At 44.5% G+C, this 25,480-nt stretch overlaps 1 protein-coding gene across 2 annotated transcripts in view; it reads right to left on the reverse strand.

The window, feature by feature from the left end:
- Positions 1-25,480, reverse strand: part of srgap2 (SLIT-ROBO Rho GTPase activating protein 2) — a 52,031-nt gene that overhangs the window by 6,040 nt on the left and 20,511 nt on the right. The window contains exons 2-17 of one of the 2 annotated variants that reach the window (XM_052076851.1): positions 16,666-16,858; positions 9,292-9,454; positions 7,484-7,546; positions 6,372-6,587; positions 6,149-6,277; positions 4,706-4,927; positions 4,526-4,627; positions 4,249-4,446; positions 4,045-4,129; positions 3,744-3,771; positions 3,469-3,499; positions 2,536-2,596; positions 2,258-2,335; positions 2,034-2,168; positions 1,827-1,932; positions 751-975 (exon numbers count right to left, since the gene is read on the reverse strand). In XM_052076851.1, coding sequence (XP_051932811.1) covers positions 751-975; positions 1,827-1,932; positions 2,034-2,168; positions 2,258-2,335; positions 2,536-2,596; positions 3,469-3,499; positions 3,744-3,771; positions 4,045-4,129; positions 4,249-4,446; positions 4,526-4,627; positions 4,706-4,927; positions 6,149-6,277; positions 6,372-6,587; positions 7,484-7,546; positions 9,292-9,454; positions 16,666-16,858 — 2,035 coding nt within the window. Of the gene's footprint in view, positions 1-750; positions 976-1,826; positions 1,933-2,033; positions 2,169-2,257; positions 2,336-2,535; positions 2,597-3,468; positions 3,500-3,743; positions 3,772-4,044; positions 4,130-4,248; positions 4,447-4,525; positions 4,628-4,705; positions 4,928-6,148; positions 6,278-6,371; positions 6,588-7,483; positions 7,917-9,291; positions 9,455-16,665; positions 16,859-25,480 lie in introns of those variants that run through there. The other variant, XM_052076850.1, reaches the window with a different exon arrangement.

Consider the following 25,480-nt stretch of genomic DNA (forward strand, 5'->3'; position numbering starts at 1 on the left):
TTACTTTTCACAGCCATATGCTCCAACCAGTCTGCCATCACATCACAGCATACAACACCAAGCCGATGCCTTTTCTTTAGCTAGCTTAAAAGCGTGGTCACGGCAAACGCAACAAGTGCAGTGTCACTTTTCCTATTTGTCTAATTCTGTTGAAAAACCTATGATCAAGTCAACAAATCCACCATACCTGTTCTTATCCACGCTGCCTGGGCTCCGCCTTCTCCTCTCGAAAAGGGTTGAAGTGACTTCAATTAGTTGAATGTGAAGAAAACAAATGGATACACTGGAGAAAACTGGCTGAGCCATATCCAATATGGCTGCCACGTCAAGTTCCCGTTGACGGCGCAACGCCGCTCAGAAGCAGACAGGAAATGACATTGGCTTTAACAGCAACTCAGTTAACAAATTATTGGCTGCTGGGGCAGTGCAATCCAGTGGCCAACGGTGCACAATATGTGTGAATTGCATGAGGACCGGCTGCACGACACACTTTCAACGAGAGTTTATCGGCGATGTTCTGTGTGCGCAAACTGGACTTACGGTAAGTCTTTGTTTGAGACGCCAGAGATAAACAAATCAACTTGACCCATAACTACACTATCCTGCTCATCTAAACACAGTTATACATATATTTTGAAGTATTTTTATTATATAATAGTGCATAATTTCATTTTTGTCCCTTTCACCGTGACCCCAGCTGGGCGCTAGGTCGGCGCTCTAGCGCCTTTCTATTGATGAGGCCCCACTGACCAGAAGTCATCACCAGCACCAGGGATGATGTAGATGGGGCCCTGCAGGTCCTGCAGTCTTGGAAAGATGGTGTCATGGTGGATGATGATCGTTTTAATGAGCTCATTGACGTGGGCCTGGCAGGAGACTTGGTCGTGACCTTCCGGGACAGACATCAGGGTGGGGCCAAAGCAGATGGCGAGGTTGTAAGGGTCCATCATGTTGTCCTCACTGTACTGGGACAAACTGGGTGGAGGAGGGAAGAAAAAAAAAACATTCATTCAATTTCATAATCATCTACAGTCGTCATTTTATGTGGCATTATCAGTCATTTTTGACACCGTCTGTCCTGAACTGCTGACTTTGAGTGAGGGGCCAGGTAGACCCTCGACTGGTAGCCAACAAATCACCGATGAGGCATGATATCATGTGAGATAGCTCATAATGCATCCCTGTATTTGCCAAATTACAGTTAACTCCTTTGTCAGTGACTCACTTCCTTTAAGAGCAACGTTTTGGGGAGTGTGTGAGAAGAAGCAGACTCTTTTGTGAGACAGTAAATCACCCACGGCCATAGAAGCAGCACCTCTTTGCTTCAACAAGTCTGTTTACTCAAGAGGTCTCACATTTCAGGTGTCCATTTAGTTGCACTCCCCTTCTAATCCAATGAGAAGTGATTAACGTAAAACAAGACCATTTGTTTGTTAGGCATTTTTGGTGTCAAATATTTCATCAAAAATAGCACAGCATAAGCATCTTTATGGCTCCAAATGAACCCTCATCCGACAGAGGAGGGGAGGTGGGGAGGTGGTGGGGGTCTACCTTGTGACGTTCCCAGTTTGGCTTTGCAGGGAATGCAAGCCTGCGTAGCTCATCAAGACACCGAATATGATACAAGACTATAAATCAAACAGAGCAGGGGGGAGTAATCTTTTTTCAATATTTGAATGGGCTGGGGGCTGGGGGGCTTCTATAAGGGCCTCCTTTGGCTTTTTCAGGATGTTTACCTCATCTCAGCTATCACGAAAAAAAAAAAATATTTTTTTTGCAAGATTTTTACAATGCGTGCAGACAGAACGTGCTTGTGCCGGACTCACTGGTTGAGGAAGGCAAACAGGTATCTCATAATGATGAGGGTTTGACTTGGCAAAGATTGCAGAACTTTCTTAATGTGGACAGCGCGCTCCTGGAGGCTCTCCATTGCTGAAAGGTACCAATGACGACGCCCAGGAGATTAGTTGCACAATACAGAGTTTGAAAAACAAACCACAGCATTCAAAGAGAATGGCAGAGGTGATTCTTACAGACACAGGATATGAGGTCATGGAACACTTCCTTTGGAAAAAGGGCCTGGTCCAGTCCTCTGAAGTAGAGCTTGAGGACACCAGCAATTGAATCCATGTCATGGTCATTCTGGTCTCCTGCTAAAGGGTCTTCGCCTGTAACCCACAAGACAGAGAGTATCAAGTAAGTGTGTGTGGGGGGGCCGAGGAGGCATATATTTTCTGTGAATTAATTGCAGTCCCACCTCGCTCAAATGCATTCTTGATATCATTGACCTCCACCTGGGAGCCCGATACTCGGAAAATACCCTCATGCTGCAGACCTGCATGGCCATAAGCACACAGTTGCTTTGATTACATTCATTTTTCATTTTCAGCATTGGCATGCTGGATATTGGAGACGTAGTTTGTTCATTCGGAGACGACTCGGGTCGGAACCGATCACATGACAAAACCGTGCAACCAATCAGTACACAGCAAAGGCTGGTGCTAAACCTATCACTTGACGGAAGAATTTCCTCACCATGGCGACTGATGAAACGGATGCAGCTCTCGACCATAAGAGGAATGGTTTCACCCGTATTCTAAAATTGGAGGAGAGCATTAATCGCATTAATAATTACACCCAATCGTAGATGGTCAATAGGAAGCTGCCAAGGACATAAAACAACTGCAACCTTATTACCAGGATGACTACCTCATACGCCTGCTGCACATGCATCAGAGCACACATTCAGGAGGAAGGGGTGCCAGACATGGGCTGGGGGGGGGAGGCTGCTGTTGCTAGGAGACTACACTTCTCCCCTTTATTTTGGGGTTTCCACCAGAAACTTGTCGTTGGGTACCATGGTGAATATATGGATTTCTTTATTTTCAAACCGATGGCCAGTTACTACCGAGGACTGATTAATTAAATTCATTAATAAAAATATCTAAGGTCATTTACATGTACAGTATCAGTGTTTCCCAACCTTAATTGCGCTACGGCACCCATTTTAAATCTCACACCATCAACAAAAATGTCACAAAATGATGGCATCATCTCAGTTTACTCACAAAGAAAATGACTTGTGTTTTATGAATTGTACCTCCAAATGAGTGTTCTGTCACTGTATGTTCGTGGCACTGAAAAATCAACAAAACTCAATTTGTAAATAATAAATTTGGAATCACTGCAGTACTGTATCTGATCATGGAATTGTTATTTTGTGTTCCCAGTATGATGCCATCTGATGCCACCAGGGGGCGCCTCAAACATTTGGTCCCCTTTTTAACTCCATTGTCATACTGCACCAGTGAGCCCATTAGATTGCACTCATTCCATAACAGATCCACATCTGAGCATGTTGAGTATGTTTCCAAATATGCCCTCGCATCTCATGGGTGGCAACGGTGGAGGGGGGGAAAATCATGTGTTCAAAAGAAAACCACGCACTCACACGGCAGATATAATTACCTGTTTCCGTACTGCAGAGTTTCTCCGGTCACTTTGCACATAGAGAGAGGGAAACAGCACTCTGTCATTAAGTCGCCAGAGTACCTATTTATACGCATACAACTTTGGTAACGCTCTATTTGCTCACACAGACACATATGTTGAGAATATCTTGAAACGGTGACGGGAAAAATAATACCCCTGAGTGCCAAGAAATTAAGAGATCCTACTTTGACACATGTCTCCCAGATAGTACGCTTGTGTGTTTATGTACTTCCTTCCTTCACCACACGTACCTGGCAAGGCAACAGTCGGTCTTCTGACCTAAAGTGGGGGGAGAGACAGGACAAGTGTAGACCTTGGAGAGTAACATTTATAGCAGAATCGAAGTGAAACACGCGGGAGGAAGGAGTCAGCGTACTCATACAAAGGCTTTCCTGCTCAGTTACGGAAATGCTGACATTTCCTGAGGAAGACCCCCCCCCCCACCCCCATCCTCCTCAGCGCTCACTCTGGCACATCTGTTGTCCACATATGGTCGCAGTCACTGTGACCTCCACATATAGGACACGTCTAAAAAGTATGAAGGACACTCACTCTCTCCTATGGTTTTCTGGATGAGGTCATGCTTGGCGTCGAGCTTAGTGATCAGGTTCCTGCCTTCAAGAAACTCCTTCAGCTTCTACACAACACACAATACGAGGAGTGTGTAGTTCAGGTGCGCGCTGAAGTGCAGTAAATCACAGCGATCTTTGAATCCACTCCCAAGCCTATACGCCTTGCTTCAAACCTGACACTGACCGTAAAGTAGAACTGTTCCGTCTCCTGTTGGTTGGCCCGCCTCTTGGCAAGGCTGGGCTTGCTGAGATAGGATTCACTGAACGTCGACTTGACGGACTCCATGCTGTTGCTGTGGTGGAAGCAATCGGACACGTCATAGTCCTCCACTGTCACCATGTCCTGGATGGTGGACAGAGTGGCTTCCATGGTCTTCTTCACCTAATGAGCGAGGGGAAGAATGAGCACGAAGAGGCATGTGCAGGCCTGTTACAATCGTCACGGGGAAATTAAAACGAACCTCTTCATTTTCTATCTTGAGCGTGGAGAGGCGGGACTGAAGCTGCTGACACCTCTGGAGAAGCTCACTTTCAAGTGGCTGCTGTGCACACATGACGCCCATCTACGCGCACACAAACGCAGGTTTGTAGTTTGAAGTGCAGTGGCACTGCACTGCGTACTACAGAAACGGATACTGTACCGTGTCTCCCATGTGCGACTGGAAGTCAAAGCGAGCCGGGGGACAGAAGACATTGTTGTAGGTCTCCATCAGCTTCTGTTTGTCTCCGTTGGGCTCCAGACTTTCAGCGGCACCCTCCAGTGTCTCCAGACCAGTGTGCTTGGATACCTCGACATTCTGTTCCGCTGACAAATAGGTCCTCAGGGCACGGTGGAGGCTGGCATGGTAGCCAAGGTCACAGCACTGTATAAACACGAGTCGATCATTGTGGTGAATGGGACTCTCAAGTGGTGTGAAATCGCTCCACCGAATGCCTCTGCTGGTTGCAGACAATTAGTGCATTCAATTTTGCTTCAAAGCACGCTTCATCAACAATCAATTTTCAGTCTAAAGCAGGGGTTCCCATTAGGTAGATCCTGATCTACCGGTAGATCTAAGACAGGTCCCAAGTAGATCTGAGGAGTGTCGAGAAGAAAAAAAACAAACAACCATTTGTGTGTCTTTTGTGTTAATATACACTGCACACTAATCAGTCTCATTTTCACTAAAAAAATATTTAAAAAATAAAATAAAGCAGGTAAATCTTAAATTTGTGCCGGTAAGGGTAGATCCCGTGAGGTTAGTTGATCAAAAAGTAGATCTTTGATCCAAAAAGTTTGGGCACCCCTGGTCTAAACTAATTCGTATGCCATTTCCTTATGTCAAGCACATTCCAACTTCAACTGTGACCGGCGTCCGCTCAACATATATTTGCGGTGGACATAACTCCAATTTGCTCGTTAGGTGTAAATTATGCACGCTGATTGTAGATTGTGTTGCATGTGATCGACTAAAATTACAATCCCTAAGATCCCAAACAATGTGTGTTACATTGTACGTTCACTCACACAGGGTCTTTTGGTTTTCATGATGGTCTATTTGGGTGATCGCCACAAGCACAAAATGAAGTTTTACGTGATGGAATTGGAGTGGAAGAGGCAAACACACATATTTTGGAAAATTAATCTAGCCTTTTGTCAGAGGCGCTATGGCAGGACTCCTTTGGCTGCCAGTCGACGCTTTTTCAGAAGTTCCAAAATTCCATTGCTCAATGGACAATATGTGGCAATAATTTTTGTTTGGAGCATTTAATTTTTTTTCCACAATTGGAAAAATTCTGCCCATGCTAAGCTGGCACTGCTGCAAAAGGGTTTGCACCTCCCTTTTGGGCACAGTAATTAAAGATGCAAAATGAACCTCTGAAATGTACTTAAAGTTTGACAAGTCACATTGCGGGTGCTAAATAAAATGTATATTTGTAAATACTTTTCGCAGAACGTACAAAATGAACTGCAACGTGGCAGATGCAATACTGGGTGACCCCGGTTAGTAGATCAGCTTCCACATGTTTGCAAAGAGCACTTGAGTTTCCATCCGTTTTTGTCCGCACAAACCTTCAGGAAAGTAGTTGCTTTCAATACTCACGTCAATGATGTCAGAGAGGTCATGGATGTAATACTTGAAGACGCAGCCGTTGGTGGCCTCCAGAGCGAGAAGGTACTCATTCCTGGCTTTGATGGCCTTCAGCTTGTTCTCCGTGTACTTGGCTTGTCTCTGAGAATAGGATGGGAAAGGTAGGAACAAGAGGCCAACAAGGACTTGACCTTTGAATACTCAAGTCAATCCTTCGTGCGAAACACACAATCACCTTCTCCTTCATCTTTTCTATTTTCTTGACACTGGAGCGGCGAATGGGTTTGTCGTCAGCCTTGATGCTAGCAAGGGTGTCTGGCGAGCGTGGCGTCTGACGGTCGTCCTGGCGACTGGAGCGCCCCATCTGTTTCTCCTCCTGCTTCTCGGCGTCCTTCAGCTTGGACTCAGCGTTGATGCTGTCGGTGTTGTACATGTGGTATGTCTTCATCACCTAAGAACATGACATTTCTGTCACAACGTTTTTCCACCCTGTGGCTTTGGGAAAATGATGGGGCATTCTGCAGTCTTCGTAGCGAAGGAGTCAGACACACACACTCATGGTCAAACACATGAAAGTGGGAAATCAAGCTGGGTCAGCCCCAATTGGGCGACCGGCACTCGGTTGTTCTGATTCAAACTCCCAAGAAAGTCACTGCTTTCTTTATGAGAATGCATGTGCACGTCACTTAAACCAGATTTATTTATAACTCTTTGCACACTATAATTGGCGGGTTGAGCTGCAGCTAAACACGCGCGCACGAGCGCACACACACACACGCACGCACACACACACACACCAAAGTGACTTGGCTGGGCTACGGACATGAGTAACCAATGTTGTGTTGCTCCTGACAGTCCAAGACCACTAAAACAATGACTGTCAAACCCCCCCCCCCCCCCAAAACAAAACAAAATAAAACTACACCTTGGTGAAGTCGATGGGTTGTCAGGTTTTCAAGCTGTCCGTATAAATTAAGTGAAATCAACATTACTGGTCCAGCTGTCTATTGTGATTTGAGTACAAATGATTGGGTGTGTTAATAATTATAAAGTGGCTGCTCTAAAGGAAAGAAAGCAGAATCCCACCAATTCTGTTGTTGGACGTTGCGACATCAACATTTGGTTTTGGTGAAGCACTGGAATGAATGAACAAATACAGTAATTTGTTTTGCTCTTGTCAACTTGCTAAAAAAAAATTCACACTCTAGTTTTAAGTGTCTGGCTCACCACCGACATTTTTTTCCCCCTTGCTGAAAATAACATCTCATCCCTTTTCATTAAGCGACATGAAAAACCAACTTCAGCGATGCACATATTCAAAATGTGCCAAAAGTGATTTTGTCTTACCGAATAAAGCTCATTCAGAACCTTCATCAAGTCTTCTTGCAGCTGCACGCCAACCTCTTTGCTCTAAAGAGACGAGACGGATTCAAGTTCGTTAATCACAGGAAACAAAGAGCTTATTAACAATGCGGTGTTCGTCCAGCCGGAGTAAAAAAACAAAATGAGGCCAAGAAGTTGAATCCTGACAGACTGTTAAAAGGTCAGGATAAGGATGAGAGGGGATAAATGTGTGCGGTGGGAGAAAGCGACAGGCGAATGATTTAGGGTTCTGCGGCGGACAAACGAGGTAACGGGGCAAGTGAGGTCGCCCCTCCCTCCAACTTTAAAGCGGCTACAGCAGTTTAAAACTAATCAGCCATGGCTGAGACGTCCTATCCTTCAACTGTGAATCTTGATCTTTGAACTTTTTCCTCTGGCCTGTGCTTGCCTGTCTGGCTAGAAAAAAAAACATTTAGACATCTTATGTCCTGACTTAAAACTTTCTTAAAGTAGTAGTAGTTTGACTTAAGTGTCCCTCGAGTGGTTTGGGCAGCATTCACACGATATGACTGCAGCCCCGTTTAAAAACAAATAAATACATAAAAATCTTGTCAAAGTAGTTTGGTCCAAGTATGAATATAGTCTTCATTAATTGAGACAAATTAAATCTCAGCGTGACATCCGCTCAAACAGTGGCCATTTACATTTGTACGGTTCAGGATTTCCTACCCGACTATCCAAACAGGCTGACTCCCTTTACCTTCATACACACTGAACTTTGTTACAAGTGAAGGAATGCTTCGAGCGATATTCTTTTGCTCGTCCTTAACCTCTGCTCCACTTGCTCCCGTAGCCAATTCCTCAAAAGTATCAAAAATATAGTGTTTATTTTGACGTTGAAACTCAAGTGCAATTTAAATGGCTTTGCTCTCAATCAGCAAGACAGGGAAAATTCTATCCAACCAAAAAAGTTAAATTAGATACCCAAGCCGCAATGTAGAGCCATGAGAACACACATTGGGAGACGGTGAACTTTGTTTTCAAATAAATCCAGACAGAAGTAACTTCCCATTTTTCAGAAATGTCAAGTGGGTGTCGTGACTGAAAAGCACCTCTTCGACACTGAAATCTGTTTGCAGTCTAAACTGGTTTGTCATACACAAGCGGAGTTTCCTGCCAAGTGTCCGTATTTAGTATAACACGTCCACCCTGGAGGACTTGGAATGTGTATGACAAGGTCTTCGGAATGGCTCCATCATGACTCAAATGACAATCGGAGTCAAGAGGAGACAGGCAGGAGTCCAACATTTGTTTTCTCAAGGACAGGCAATTGTTCCATTAGGATTGATATGGCGACAAGTCAAAATCGATTCTTGTAACTGCATTTTTAAGAATGCATTTTCTTTCCAAATAGGCTTCCTTTCACGATGTGAAAGACAAGCACAGACTGGCTGCGTAATTTTTGTCCGATCTTGCGCTTTAACATACCAAACAACCGAAAAAAAAAGCACAATCAAATTTGACCTATTTTGATTTAAAACGTGATACTTTTGTATTGATTCAGGACATCTTCCTTAACTCTTAGGACACTTTTGGGGCATAATCATCTATGAAGGCGATCAAGATTTAGAGCTGATCCATATCAGCATTGGTGGAGGTCTGTCACTGTATTTTACAAATAAAACATGAGAGAAAAAAAAATGCAGATTTTCTTTTTTTTAACAACATCCTATAGGAAGTGAAATTGATATTTCGATAAAAATGTGGAATAGAGCAGATGCAATGTGCACGTTCACGGCTGAGAAGAATCTGCATGAACGAGTGAGCATTGCCTTTTTGAAGAGCCGTCCCGAGTCCTCGCTGATCTGCGCAAAGCGGGGAATGATGTTGTTGAGGTAGAGTTCGGACAGCGTGGCGTGGTCGCGGCTCTCCCTTTTCACCTGAAGCAGCAACAGGTTCCAGCAGTTCACTGGGGATAAGATACTCTGCTCCTTCCTGCACGGGATGACAATGACGGACAACAAGTCTTTAGATGTAATCGAGGCCCCCCCCTTTCGAAGCACAAGTTAACTCAAGAAGCATTCAGTCTCTTTCATCTGTTTTTAAGTTCCCCTTTTCAGGCGGTTGATGGGTGCATCAAGAGCCCCGCAGCTTGTTAAAGGTAGGAACAAGTTCATTGTACAGCACGCTGTTTTTCATCAAGATGAAACAACCAGTGGAATAACACGCTTGGAGGGAGAGAACGCCCAGACAGATTTATACAGAAAACAGCCACCCTGTGTCTCACCCGCACGCACACACACACACGCACGCGCACACACACACACCAGGTCAGTGAGCCAACCCAAACAGGGGATTCAGCCAGCGTACAGAACCCAGCAGGAAGTGGTAAGGCTCCTCAAAAAGCACAGCTGTTGCAGAGTAGAAAGGACACACACACACAAAAAGGGAGTGGTGGGGGGTGGTGGTGGGAGATGAGGAAAAAGAGTCGGAAGTTCCTTTCATACTCTGCCTGGACAATTTGCAGTGATTTTGCCCCATTTTGCCCATTTGTAGGAAAATAAAAAATACTGAATGAGCTCCTTTATATAATAATTAAGCAGTGATCAGGAGAATAGGTTGTCTGGAACTTAAAAAAAAACACACACACACACAAAAAAACTGAGGGTGGGGGTGGAATGTTTGGCCTAAGACCCATTAATGTAATTTCTGTGATGTACTCACGACTTGGAATTCCTTTGAAGAACTGTAAAATACGTGTTGTCATACCTTAGTCAGTGATTAAAGTAATAAGCTGGAATAGGCATGTGACTACTTCCTTGCTCACCGAGGTAACATTATTATTATTCTTTTTTTAATGTTCTGAACTCCCATTTCAATGGCAGTGTTCCTGCTGGTTGCAAACAAATCACACACTCAAAACCTGCCACAGTTGCTTCAAGATGCAACCATTCAATCGACTCAATTCTTGAGAATTGACTAATTCTCATCACTAGTAGTGATGCCTTTTGCATGACATGATCGTTATTCAATAAAGCTACCTAGCTTTTTTTTTGGGGGGTGGTGTTGCAATTGGTTGTTTGTGGGTTGGATCACCCCTCCAGTATACTTCCTGCTTCAGTGACTGCAAGTCAAATTCAGGAAACATTCATTCGGGGTTAAATGTGTTTTCATGGTTGCCTCTTTTGAGGTGGTTTCTATACTCTGTAAATGCCGCTTGTGCAGCTGCATGAAACTGGACTTTCTCCAGCGAATAATTGCTTCCGAGAGGGAATTATTTATTCATTCATTCATCCATTTTCCCATCCGCCTATCCTCACAAAGCTCGCGGGGGGTGCTGGAGCCTATCCCAGCCGTCTTCAGGCAGTCGGCGGGGGACACCCCAATTGCCAGCCAATCGCAGGGCACACGGAGACCAACAACCATCGGTGCCCACACTCACACAATTTAGGGACAATTTAGAGTGTTCAATCAGCCTGCCATGCATGTTTTTGGAATGTGGGAGGAAACCGGAGTACCTGGAGAAAACCCACGTAGGCCTGGGGAGAACATAGCAAACGGAGAGAGACTTAAAACGTTTAAATAAATAAATAAATAATGCAAGGAGCGGTCAAAAAATAAATTGTGCCACGCGTAAGACGCATTGTCATTCAACTCACAATATTTTAATTGAAATTTGCAGTGGTGTACTATGCAACTGCACTACATCCAAAGACCCATAGCCACTAATTTGTCAACACAGGATTTCACTCCAACAGCACAACCAGTGTTGAGGTTTCATTGAATGAATAATAGTTATGTGAGCTTATCCAAATTCATACGTGCTTCCGGATCGCACATTATTATCATTTTTCTTTTTAAATAATGTGTGCATCAAAGTCCTCAAGGCTCATCTCCAAGAGCGCGCGAGTGATTTTCCATATCGAGTTAGGGATTATCTGTGAATAATCTGAACGGTGAAATGGATGATGAGTTGAAGTGGATGACACCAAGTCTTTGATAAGAGGAGCGCTCAATGACTGCGACGACTCAATAAATAGTGGACACATTGATGAACAGTCACACAGTCACAGCAGGCACTAAGTCACACAGACAGAGGAAGTCTTTGAAATAGAGAGGGGGCACTCTGTGGGAATGCAGGATCAAGGTTGAGTCAGAGAGAATGATGTGATGTGCTGTGCTGGTACCGGCGGTCACTGGTCAGATGACTAAATACGTGCAATAACGTGATCTCAAACAAAAGGTCATGGCTTCACACATCCAAGCATTTTTACTGGAACATCAAGTAACATTTAGACTTTTGTGACTATTTTTTATGGCTTTGGATATTTGTTCGAGCGTTAATTGTGTTTTAGATGGGTGGGCCTTGTTTTTGGATTTGACTTTTTATTTTGGGTTGGGCGGCCCGGTGGTCCAGTGGTTAGTGTGTCGACCACACAGTGCAGAGGTACCTGGTTCAATTCCAGCTACGGCCTTCCTGTGTGGAGTTTGCATGTTCTCACGGCCCTGCGTGTTTTTTTTTCCCCGGGTACTCCGGTTTTATACCACATTCCAAAAACATGCACGGCAGGCTGAATGAACACTCCATTGTCCCTAGGTGATTGTGAGCATGGATGGTTATTCGTCTCTGTGTGCCCTGCGATTGGCTGGCAACCAGTTCAGGCTGTCCCCCGCCTACTGACCGAAGACAGCAAGATCCGGAACCCTTGTGACGATATAGGCGCATCAGAAAATGGATGGATGGATGGATGGATAATAGTTGCTGCTGTGCAGAGATATTTGAAGCACAAAATTAACAATGTAGACAGGCAGCATCTCAGCCCGGGACAGAAAGAGACTGGAGCGACTGGTCAGGAAGGCCAGTTCTGTCCTGGGTTGCTCCCTTGACACTCTGGAGGAGGTGGGCAACAGACGGATGCTAACTAAGCTAAAAGCTATGATGGCCAGTCCCTCCCACCCCCTCCAGCCCGCCCTGACAGCACTTGGTAGCTCCTTCAGCCAGAGACTGTTACACCCGCGCTGCAAGAAGGAGAGATACCGACGCTCGTTCCTACCGACTGCTGTCAGGCTGATGAATAAAAAATAACAATCATAATAATAATAATAATTAAATGATGTGAAGGTAAATTGTAAATAGTACTGCGATTTATCCATTTGTGTTCATATTGTATTTAATTGAAAGATGTTTGTTGTTGTTGTTTTTTTTTCTCTTCTTCTTTCTACATACATTCTTGCTGCTGGAGGCTGTAAATTTCCCCATTGTGGGACAAATAAAGGATATCTTACTTACTTACACAATGAAGTGTAAGGAGTTCATGTTTTATTTAGTGTTTTTCAAAATGATTCATATCGCTGATCTTAGCCGACAATTTGGAGGAAGCTCTGAATTTTGCACGACTAACAGATCGCAGAACCGTATAGAGAAACTAGAGCATTCTAAATTAACTACCATTTTATAACCTCAGCTAGCATGCCAGCGAGCGTCACTTCCAGCTATCGGCCATTCATTTAAGGATTAGCTCACTCTACAAATTATGTCTTAAATTAGTGAGTCAATGTTATAGACGCACTTGATCACTCCTCCTTCCTGTCTGCTCGCTTTCCGGTGCTTTTGACTTCCCCGATGAAGTAACATTTTCCTCAAGAAAAACACATTCCACTATTTGCTTAATCAAGTGGCTTTATGTGACATGTGGCACCCCGAGCCAGTTCCCGATCACCAGGGCACAGCAGCACTCAGGTTGAAATAACAGCCGGGCCTCGGTTATCAGAATGTAAACACTAAAATGTCATTGGCCTCTTTTGAAGGTCACATGGTGCACTTAGTGGAACATAGTGAGCATTCGAGTCAGGTGACGGCAGTGAGTCACATCAGAGGCAAATGCTAAATAGTCATTTACAGTCAGGATCAAAGCACATAACATTAAATGGAGCATCGCCGCCGGGGCATTTTTCTTTGGGACCTTACTACCAAATGACTCTTAAGTGACGAGACATGCGCACACAAACAAACACAAACCCAGTGTGGGACAAATAAAGGATATCTTATCTTATCAAACCAAGTAAATAATGATTATGATAAATGTTAAATACTAGTAGTTCCACAAACAATAGTACTGTCTGGGTTGGGACAAGGTAATTTAATTGCTTATTGGCTTACAGATTGCTAATAAATGGCAAAAAACAAAACAAAACTGCACTATGTGGCACCTATACAAACAAATCACTATGAATTTTCCACCAACTTTTTTTGGCCTGGTTGAAGACGTGCAGTTAGGAAGGAATCCACGACCACAGTTTATCACCCACCAGGACATATAATTGTGTCAAGTGCGGAATCAGCAGTCAAATCAGGAAATCATTTTTAAACGAAATCCTCTTAACCATTATTTTATCACCGACTGTTTATGAAAATATTCCACAGCACCGACCCCAAATTCCTGTTCCAAAGTGCGGAGTCGGTGCATATTTCCAAAACGTTGGACATCAATAAACATTCAAACAGTTCAAAAAACTATCCATGTACCGACCGGTATTTGGAAGTTGCTTTTCTTATCATGAATTGTGTGAGTTCTACTTCTCAAAAAGATAGATTGAATTTATTGAACCGCCCCCCTCTCCCTTTAAGTCTTCTTCAAGGTCATTTTATACTATGTGGAAAACTGGGAACTTCCCAACACCCAACAAAAAGTTTTATCGAACTGCACATTTGAGGCCATTTTTCAGGCCGCGTTTCTCTTTAGAATGGGGAAGGAAACCCAGCGCAAGTCATGTCTTCCTTTCAAAAAGCTGGCACGACTCAGATGGCTTGTCCAGACGAATGAGCTCATCTTATCCCAGGACATTTCTGAACCCGGGTGGACAATCAGAGCCAAGTGTTTGAAACTGTGCAAGAGAACGTCAAAGTGATGGCATGCTATCCCAGTTGGCTTGTGTGTGTGTGCGGGGGGGGGGGGGGGGGGGGGGGGGAATCAGGTCAGGCAGCAAAGGAGAGTGAGAATAAGACAGTGTCACGTACAGTAGCTGTCCTCAACGAGTTCGCATTTTGACGCACACAAATAGAACTACAACCACCATAATAGCAGCGTCAATCAAAACTGAGCTTGTCGATTTTTGCAGTGAGATTTCGTATTAGATTTTATCTCATTGTCCAGATGGGAGTGAATCTTTATACAGTGTTATTCTCTAAATGAATTTGGTCAGGTGCTAAGCTATTTTATTTGTTAACTGATGAAAGATTGCTCGCATATCAGGAATTTCCTTCATTCTCATCTGTGACTTTGTATCACGGGGGACAATCGCTTTTTTTTTTTTGATACTTTGAATCTAAGCCCGACAAGGTGCATTCATGGGCCGCACATCCCAACAGAGGTTCCACAGTAGCTTACAGCAAATACTTTTAACTTGAGAAAAATAACTCGACAATGCTTGAATAGTGATGCTGATTCTTCCCATTTGTGCTGCCCGACGTCGGGGGATTTTCAGCGTGAAATCGGATCAAGATTTCAAAGGAGAGTCCTTTGCAGGCATCTTGGAGGCACCTCCCGTATATGCTTGACTCTAGCAAAAGATGTAGGGCGCACGTAACAAAGCCTAGCTAGCCCAAACTGAAATATTAAGTTGCATGTCAGTTTTTTAAATCAATTATAACACACAGTATAATTTTCACACTTGAAACATACTCTCATCTGTCGCACAATGGCTCATCCTTGTGTAACTAAACCGCAAAATATTACCAAACACTTATTGGTATGAGGCACTAAGACAGCGCGGTAAACCCCAACCATAAAAACAAACACATTGTTAAATGAATAAAGCTATATTATTTCTATTTGTCAAGATGGCATTTTTGATCGTGTACCTTTTAGTGTTGGGATTCAGTGCGTTTGCTGTCGTGGCGGGTTATGTAAGGGCCACGGCTAATTAACACCAAGACTGGCCTAAAAGTAAGTGAGAGGGCAGGCTTGACTGCCAAATTTGTGACTCATCATCCTGTCAGCCTACGGGCAACGCACAATATGGTTAAAGCCCAGAGCAGTAAATTTGCCAATATCTTCGGTCTCTATGGACTCAATACACATATACAACACACACAAAGCTTTTAGGGTTGGAAAAACAAAACAAAACCAAAAAAAAAAAAACATACACACTTAGCCAGAAAATAGCTGAAATTCCAACGTGGCACCCGAACAGAGCAACAGCAGCAGTCGCTTTGAGAATGTTAGAGACGTCGAAGGAGTACAGCAGAGTAAAGAGTGGGGAAATTCGTCAATCGGTAATATGATGATGTGGAGCTTTACAAGGGCTACAAAAATAAATAAATGAAATATACCACGTGACTTTCTCAGTCTCCCTTGTCATGATCAACTAGAATTGATTGTCCGTTTTGAAATCCAGTGTTATGTATATCACAATTGATTTTAAATGGATGGTTCGGACTTCCTAAGCCTTAGGGTGCGTGCGCATGTGTTTTATCTATCACGGAATAATTCTGGGCAAGTGTATGATGCACGCAGAGAACAATGTGAAGTCAAACGTAAAAAAAAATGAAAGGTCGAAGTGAACTCTGTGACTTAAGAGGGGAGTCATGTTTAAAAGGATGTGTGTGTGTGTGCGTGTATTGAGAGACAATTTAGCATACTAGCATGTTATTTCCTGGTAGGAACTCAACATGATAGCAATAAGGAAATAGTGTCAGCTAAATAGACTGCATCCTCCGCCTTTATATATATTTAGCTCCTTAATGTGTGTACAGTTTATGGTTAGCCAGAAGTTTAGCAACAAACCCAGTGGTCCAGTTTGGACAGGTTATATTGGTAATCTTTGACAGTAAACATGTAATCTATTAACCCAAGGTTTGGAGCTGGACACAATGCAGTTTGTTACTTGGCCACACAAAAATAGTTGTTTGAGCAGCAAGGGCAATGGAATGGAAAGAAGAAAACACATGCCATAGCTTGTCTTCTTGCTTGCAATTTACAGGCGGTTTGATTAATTTTAATTTTTTTTACATCCAGTATGGTATATATTGTATGTCGAGCCTAAAAACCTGATTCACAAGGTGGTCATTTCTTACGTACAGATGGCGACGTGACGACCTTTCTGCACTTCCTGGTGATTCTTGTTTTGAGCGAGTATTCATTTCACCCGTTCAAATTTAAAAAATAAATTGAACATTGATAGCCAAGCGTGTGTCGGTTTCATACTTCAGCAGATGGTCTTTAGTGCTGCGTGTCTTGGTGAGGAAGCGCTCAGCCAGCTTTTCCATGTTGCGGCTGTAGTCCATCTCAATCTCCGCCTTCTTCCTGAAGAAGTCTTGCAGGTCCTGGAGCAGCTGCACTCGCAGCTCACACTGCTGGTCCAGACACTTCAGCTGCTCCACCAGCTGGGCGCGAATCTCTGTCAGGGTAGCGAGAGACAAGTTGTTGTTGTTGTTGTTAATAAAATTAAGATGATATGAATATAAGACAATACAGATTGAACAGTGGAACCCTGAAAGTTAAATGTCCTTTTTTTTTTTTGGCCACACATTGTCATGTGACGCTTCAGCAGAACGCATCATATCATTTTGACTCTAGCATCATACTCTGTTTTCCCCAACGTTGAGCGGCTTATAAATGGTTAAACTAAGTTAAACTAAATTATGAAAATTAATGAATTCGATTTTTGCTTTCCACCATTTGTCGTCTTACACCTCGCACAGCCAAAAGGAGACTTCTACCTACTTTTTTTTAAAAGAAAAAGGCACAAAAAATATTTGATAGGATTGAAAAAAATGGCTCATTTTAACATATAATTGTTGGTCTTTATTTGCTTTGTTGCGAGTGTCTGTGATGTCTTCGATGATGATCAGAAAGGGACAACGGAAAACCTCAGATGAGAGGACAGGCTAGTCATGGAAACTTGATTGTTGGCTCCAGTCAGTCAGTGTGCGGAGCGATTGGGCGCGACTTGTGGCCGATAGTAGCTCTTGAGTGAATATGCATCCTGTTACTGCTCGCAGGAAGAAAGCGACTAAAGCGCCTCAGCGACTGTCATCCTTTCATTCATGACACACGAGGGTTTTATAATACATTATAGTACATCACGCTATAACGTGTATCTATGTCGCCTTCCGCAAATGCTAAAATCTAGAAGCGGTCGTTTATGCTAGCTTATCACTTTCCATTTCCCCTCTGACTCCCACCCACCTTTCCTTCCATGCTGCTCCCAGTCTGGTCTCTTAATTAATCGAGTGCACTCTGTTGAAGGATTCAATCACAAAAGGAAAAAACTGGGGTGGAGAATGGCGTGTAATGTAGCTTTGTTTCAGGAAGCAAGTTGTCACGTGCGCGCGGTCAGGCGTGCTAACTCTCGCACACGCACGCGCACACATTAATGATAAATGGATCAGTGCCGACAGCTGACAGATTAATGCTACGCTCTCCTAGCGGCTTGCCAACAGTTTGTGTGCGCCGCACGTGTATCCTTGTACGATGGGAGAAACGACAAACCCAGCGTACGCACAAGCCGGGCCCGTTCAGTCACAGCTTGTGTCCCGCAGCTGCCCTACCTCTACAACGTTGGCTGTAGAGAAGCAATGTGTTCTGCCCACCATTCTGGCTCCTGTTCACCATCAATTTCCCTGACACACAAGCACAGACTGCAGTGCACATTTCGCAGGCAGTTCTGGCAGAGGCCCTCGTCGGTTGCGCCAAGAGCCTCTTTGATGCTGCCTTTGTGCTTTATAGCTGAGGGTGCAGTTCCACATTACCACAAAGAGAAGTGGAATCTCTCAAAAGGTGCCCGAGCGAGCACACACGCTTCATCTGCAACATGTCTCTCACACAGTCCTACGCAATCCCAAACACTGTGCCACCAACCAGGGAGGAACCTCTCACATTAATACACACACACACACAGTCAGCATCTGAGCCAATAACCTGTTGTATTTGCTTTGACAACATGCGTTAATGGCCCGTGTGTGTGTGTGTGTGTGTGTGCGCGCGCGCATATTTGTGAGTAATCTGCACACTGCACAGCACCGTGACTGACAGGAATGGAGTCAGCCTGCAGTCCTGTGACCACAGAACCACAAGGTGACAGCCTTGCAATTAACTGTCACGGGACAACAACAACGCATTCCGCACTGCACAAACGGCGCAAACCGAAAAGCAGCACTCCTACGAGCGGACCGCAATCAAATGGTGGTGGCTGGGAGGCAGGTTTTACAGCTGACAAGCAACATTACGACCGCTAACACAATCGACATAATTATGATTGGAATAAGAGAGATGTAGCATAGTCCTCGTTAAAAAAAAAAAAAAAAACAGTCAATCTTGTGACACTTGAGATGTGTGTGTCCCCAAGAGTGTACCGATGACAACAAATAACCATCAAACTGAAAATGTATATATATACGATAACCGTATATGTAACTTGTTTTGATACCGACATGGTGAGTTTAGCTATATTGTTGAGCCGTCAACCATCCTCTCTTAATATGTATGATAATTCATTCATTCATTCATTCATCTTCCGAGCCGCTTGATCCTCACTAGGGTCGCGGGGGGTGCTGGAGCCTATCCCAGCTGTCTCCGGGCAGTAGGCGGGGGACACCCTGAATCGGTTGCCAGCCAATCGTAGGGCACACAGAAACGAACAACCATTCGCACTCACACTCACACCTAGGGACAATTTAGAGTGTCCAATCAGCCTGCCGCGCATGTTTTTGGAATGTGGGAGGAAACCGGAGCACCCGGAGAAAACCCACGCAGGCCCGGGGAGAACATGCAAACTCCACACAGGGAGGCCGGAGCTGGAATCGAACCCGGTACCTCTGCACTGTGAAGCCAACGTGCTAACCACTGGGCCGCCTATGTATGATAAGTCAAAGGCTAAAAAGTTGAAGGCTAAAATGTTCCTTTTTGCTATAAATGCTTTCACTGGCAATGATTTGACTATTTCCTGTCCATGTATTTTGAAATTAAAACATTTTCATTTCAACTAGCATCGCAGTCCAGCCTTAGTTGGACTTTTTAAGTTACACTGCGATCACAGTGCGGGTCTCTCAGGTTTTTATAGCGTGAGCTTCAAGGGGCTAAATTCCATCCCAGGCCTGAAACGCACGGAGGTGTTCCAAAAAGCACACTCTATTTCGAAAATCTATGGCTATATGACTCAAGCATTGGGAAGCGTGAGCTCTTTAAACTACCCACTGTTGATGCTGGCCGTTTTTCCTTGCGTAATAAAAAAAAAAAAAAAAAAAGTCAGCCTTTGCATCTTTATCCATGTACAGAGAGAGGCGCGTTACAAAAAAAAAAAAAAAAAGAGAGGAGGCCAGACGCTCACGGTGCAGGTCGATGCCGTCCCTTCTGTAATGGTCATCATCCCCTTCAGCCAAAAAGAAGTGGGATGTGAAGTGGAATGTGGCGTCTCCACCCCCTCCAGAAAGCCCAGTCACATTTTCCAGGCAGATGAGAGCAGATCTTGCAAACTGGATCTGGGATTGTGCTTTACAGATGCCCCCCCCCCCCCCCCCCCCCCCCCCCGACCCCACCGCTGCCCCTTCATGTCAGCATTACTGTCTCACTCAACCAGGTGTACTCTTGCTCTCATGGTGTGATTCTATTGACAGCCTACAACGGTCGCACAAACATTGGCTATCCTTCACATGACCTATGATCTATTTGTCCGAAGGCGTAGAAGACTGCTGGTGCGGACCGTTTATCAAGCGGCAAGGTCTATTAAAGGCCACATAACTGGACGTCTGCAGAAGAGATTATAGCACAGTCTTTTTCACTAAAAAAAAAATGTTACAGCACCAACCGATTGATCGTGCATTATTGACGACGGCTCACTGTGGCCCTCCGAAGGGAATATGAAGAGAAGAAGAGTCGCGGTGCAGTTCACGTGCATTGGACCGAGCGTGGGCCGAAAGACAAACACGAAATGTATTATATGTTTGTTTTACGTTTTCATTCATCGTTAAAAGTGACAGATTACTGACCTCATGTTCACTTGAGCATTTAATTCGGACTGAAAGACGGTCTATTGTCTTTGGCAGAGATTTTAACTGGTTCCTAAGGTCTGAGATTTAAGGCTGCTGCCTCAAATCAGCCAGACGTGATGCATGCTCCCGTGCGGTTGGACATTTTGAGGCAAATAAAGGCGCTGCCAATGGGCCTGTCACATAAACACTCTGGGTGGAGTCCAGAATGGATGTTCCGCTCCCTCTGACATGACATTGAAAAAAAATAAGGCTTCTTTTCTCGGTCGACCAATCGATCTGTCCACCACGTGTGTGTCTCCTTGACGAACATCAACCAAACAATATGAATGCATGAATTCATTTCTGGTGGTACCTACACAATGTTTTACTTTTAGAAATGCAAAAGAAGCGGCAGCAAACTGAACCGCACCGCACAATATAAACGCCTGTTTTTAGGAAATAGAAAATTACTTTTAAGCCTGCTCAGAAGCGATGGCGGCACCGAGCTGGCACAAACACAAGAGACACATTTACTGCCTCAAGCGCTCCTTCTACCCTGGGCTTGGACTCGCACACAATCTAACAGCAATGCAACTGCCAATTTGAGCCAATTTGGACGCTGTGTGAGTGGGGTTTAAAACGCTAATTTCCTGCTGCCATAAGATGGATTTTTTTTCCCCATGTGATGTCCAACAGTGTGGCACATTCAGTCTAACCAAGCAGGCAGGAAATGTTCGAAAAGGTGAGCTGCTTGAATTTATGTGCGCTGAGTTCTGATCCCTGCAGGAGTTTGCTTCATTCGGATGACGCTTAACTTCCAATTTCTGCCGTCATGTTGGACTTCTTCAGACCGAAAAACAATCTGAGCTCATTGTGACTCAACAGCGCCTCTGCTGGTTGCGGCCAATTAGCGCAGACCGTCGGGCCTCAGTTGGTCAAAGTTTTGTATCATTCCACATTTGGTGTTGTATCACAATTGCTGCGCTTTCGGTCATTTTAAACGGAGCAAACAATTTATCAGCATCACTCTGCAAGTGTCATTGCATTGTAATTATCACACCGCTGGTCACTTTGTTTTTGATTTATGACTCGCCGTGTCGTTCGGGCAGCTGTTGGTCAGTACTACTGCACTAATGGTAGCCTTCCATTACATTAAGACTCTCTCTACTTTTTTTTTTTCATACTTAGCCAATAAAGACGAAATAAAAACAGCAGCACTGTAGTCACCATCTTGCCCAATCCCCTCCTGCGTGAATAAATTTGAGTCATACCACCGTGAGCTCTTGTCCTCTAGCGAATCAAAGAAACACAATGAAAATGGCAATAGAGGGGCGTTAAGTGAGGTAGGGGTTGGGTGTGTATGGGGTGGGGGGTGCAGTGATGGCGTCACAGTGAAATATATGTTCATTCAGTCCTCCGCAGAGGAAGAGACGCAACAGGAAGTCAGTGGGAGCAGTTCATTGCCCATAGAGAGCACAGGGGGTGGGAGACTCTGAAACAACTACAGGAAGCATGTGCACAGAGGCTGGTGTAGTGCGTGTGGGTCTTAAAATTAAAAATAATTAATAATAATTAATAAATAAAGACAGGCAGCTGTAAAGCTCCTCACGATTAGGTGAGGAAAAAAAAACTCAACTTTGGTTTCGCGGGTTGAATGAGGAATGTATATTCTACTGTATACAGTATGTACTGTATGAGTGCAGATTGTCCGAAATTGGATGTAGATTTCAAGGCAGCTGAATGGGTCGGTAGCCTCAGGTTACAGGTAGTATTTCCTAGAAGGATTCTTAAGCAGGGTGGTGTCTATTAGCTCCAGACATGCCTTACTAATACTACTTCACTATCGAGACACATACACGTAGCAGTATGTGAAGAGTGGGAGTCGAAGGAAAAGATAGAGTTACCATACAGTGAGTGTTGGAGGGGAAAGTATTGCTGGAATGGAACCATTCCAGATGATTTCTTTTTCTTGGTTCTACTTATTTCCTCTGAAAGCACACATATGCACTCATTCACATGCACACACGCGAGTGAAAGGCATGCAGCCTGTCACCCAAATCCCACAGATTTAAGGAAACGCAGTGTTGTCTAAAAGAAGCAAGTTAACAAGTGCGGTGACTTCTCGACATGGAACACTTGCCAAAGTGTCAAAACCAGAGCAGGCCTGACAATTATATGAAAAGCAAAAATGAGGACAATGGAGAAGTGGGGAATTTTGTGTGTGCTACGACCAAGGAAAATAAGTAACAGAGGGGAATTTCAGATGAATGTCTTTCGGGTGCTTTTGTTAGTTCTCGTTCATCATAATGGAGAACTGAGAACGAAGGGATTATTTTCACCAGGAATGGAAACAAAGCTCTAACTTTTATGAACCGCAAACAAACACTCCCACTGCACCAATTACAGCGCTGATGACCAAATACGGATGGATGGTGGGAGCAGAATTTCAGGAAGTGCTTCCCAGCATCGTTGGTAGGCCGTGACAAATTTGCCAAAGTTTGATCCTCAAATCAGAACAATACTTTGCTTTCATTTTTATGTAAATGGTTCAAAGAACGGGCGTGAAGAAGCTTGGTGAGGTAGGGAAGATGACGAGGAGTAAGCAACAGAAGGGGCTGTGTAATCAGCAGGAGCAAATTCCTCCCCGCTTCTCTTCACCTTGGTGACCAGGCCAGAAGGTCATTAACCTTTTCATAGGCTCCAGGATTCAGATAGCAGAGGGGAAGAGGAGATGTTTGCACTCGGAAGGGTGCCGATGCTTCTGTGGGCCAGGCTCTAAGCCGTGTGGACTTCCTGCCGGGGTTTCCTTGGCCCGAGAGAGGGCTACGGGTCAGGGGGTCAGAGGTCGCAGCACTACTCGGCGGAGGTCAGTCTCCCATGTCAACCAAATGGTATAAAACCCTTGGAACAATAGAACTTGGTCTCAGATCAGTTTCAGCCCAGGCAAGAGTATTGCTGCTGTGGAATGTTCTCTTTTACTCTCCTGCGCCATCGCATGCTCCGATTCCTCTCTTACAGGGGAGGTGGGGGTGGGGGGGTTCTATGCATAATGAAAAGGCCTGCTTATCAAAAGTTAACTAACTGCTCACCCACTTAGAGCGCCTGCTCCACTAACCCATTCTTTGGGAGGGTGAGTAAGTGGGGAGGGAGGAGGGGGATGCCTCTCACTCAGATGCACAGACTGTAAAAAAAAAAAAAAAAAATAGACTGCAGTTCATGTATTCATATGTGCAATTTCTTACCGTGTGGTTCGCCAATATTAAATGTCAATGGAGATGGGGAATTCTGTGCATTGTCTACGACAAGAGAATGTTGAATGAGCGAATGAGGCAAAATGGAATGCTTGGCTATAATCAACAAACATACTCAGAGGGCTTTCACCCCACCAAAAAAAACAAAACAAAAACTGTGATTGGCTTGTGACCACTCCAGGGCCTGCCTATCGTGATCCTTGTGAGGATAAACGTTTTGGAGAATGAACGGATGGGAACTAAGAAACGCGCCACCAGCGACGTTGTTTCACACATGGCTTGAGTTGGACATCAAAGGCTCGTCTTATTTTTCTTATTCCTCATTCACTCCATGAAACTCTGAATTCAATCTAAACACTATAAGGACAAATAATTTCATTCCCATATATCGGTTAAAAGGTGAGTAAAATGCTCAGCCTGTAGTGTACACACGGTGTAATTATTCGCAAAACGAGAATCATAATGATGTTCCATTTTGCCCGCATGACCATGCACCTGGTGTCACCTCTATTTCCTGTCTCTGACGGACACGGCCATCTGGGCTTCAATTTCTTCCAACGGGCTCCCTTCTCTGTCACGCTCACCATCACTCACACACACACTTTGCCGAAGGGATGCGAACCACGACCGTACAGTGATCAGTGCCATCTGTCTGGGAAGGTTCGCTGAAAGGATCAAAACCTGAGCGAACCTGCTCACACGTATTATACCATCCCGGATCGGCGGCGGAGACAATATTAAGCTAAACTGTCTCACACGGTGTGCGCCCACGTGGATATTTATGTGTGCACTCTTTCCAGTGTTTCCAAATGGCCAGTGCATAACACCCTGATTAATCAGCTTAGCAGACAGTCAGGGGATTTGACTAATCCAGAACACAAGCATGGGAAGAAGCCCGCTGAGTGTGTCTGCCCGTCTCAGTGTGTGTGCACGCGCACGTATGATAGTGTGTGTGTGTGTGTCAGCCTCCACCGTCTTTGCATCAAGCATTACGGAGTTTATCTATAAGACATGCGATGAAATGAAAGTAGCCATGGGTGGGAGCAGACGCCATTCAAAGTGCAGACACGTCGTTTGGCGGGCGACGGATGGATCAGCCCCATGTCCATTAGCCGTTAACCGTTTTGTCATATTTCCACTGAATGAGGGATGGCGCGCAACACCCCCTTCTGTAGATTAAATCGTAATTTGACATGTTTAACACCCCCCCACCCCCGCCCCCCACTGTATTTTACTTCTTGCGGAAATTGATTCGTCAGCAACAAGCTGCTAGGGGAAATGACCAGCTGTCTGAATGCAACACCGTGTGTAAACGTCGCCATCTATAAGCCGACAGTCGTGTCAAACAAGTTCAATCAGACAGAAGACTACATGCATGGGTGTGTATGTGACATGTGTACCCAAATGCAGGGGGGGCGGATTCTTATCGCAGCATTTGAACGGACATGCGCCTAAAAAGGGAGATAGAGGATCGAGTGAGAAGCGGAGAGACCCAAAAGGGTCATATCTGCTGACGGCTGTCAAGTGGTGATGCTCATCTGCATGCCATGAGAAAAAAAGAATGGTTCCCCTTTGTTATCGGGAAAAAGTAGAAAATAAACATTCATCTGACGCTATTAGTACAATGCACACGAATTAAAGACCAGGACGGCTGCCCACAGCAAAACTTACAAGAATTAAATGTAAAAAATGGGTGTGATCTGCTTGATAAACCTCACAATTGGGAGTCTTGTCATGCTCTCTACCCAATACAAAACCGAGCCATTGTATACCAGTAACAGTCTCTTACAGTCCATCAGT

This window comes from Hippocampus zosterae, chromosome 9, assembly GCF_025434085.1.
Source record: "Hippocampus zosterae strain Florida chromosome 9, ASM2543408v3, whole genome shotgun sequence".
NCBI lineage: Eukaryota > Metazoa > Chordata > Actinopteri > Syngnathiformes > Syngnathidae > Hippocampus > Hippocampus zosterae.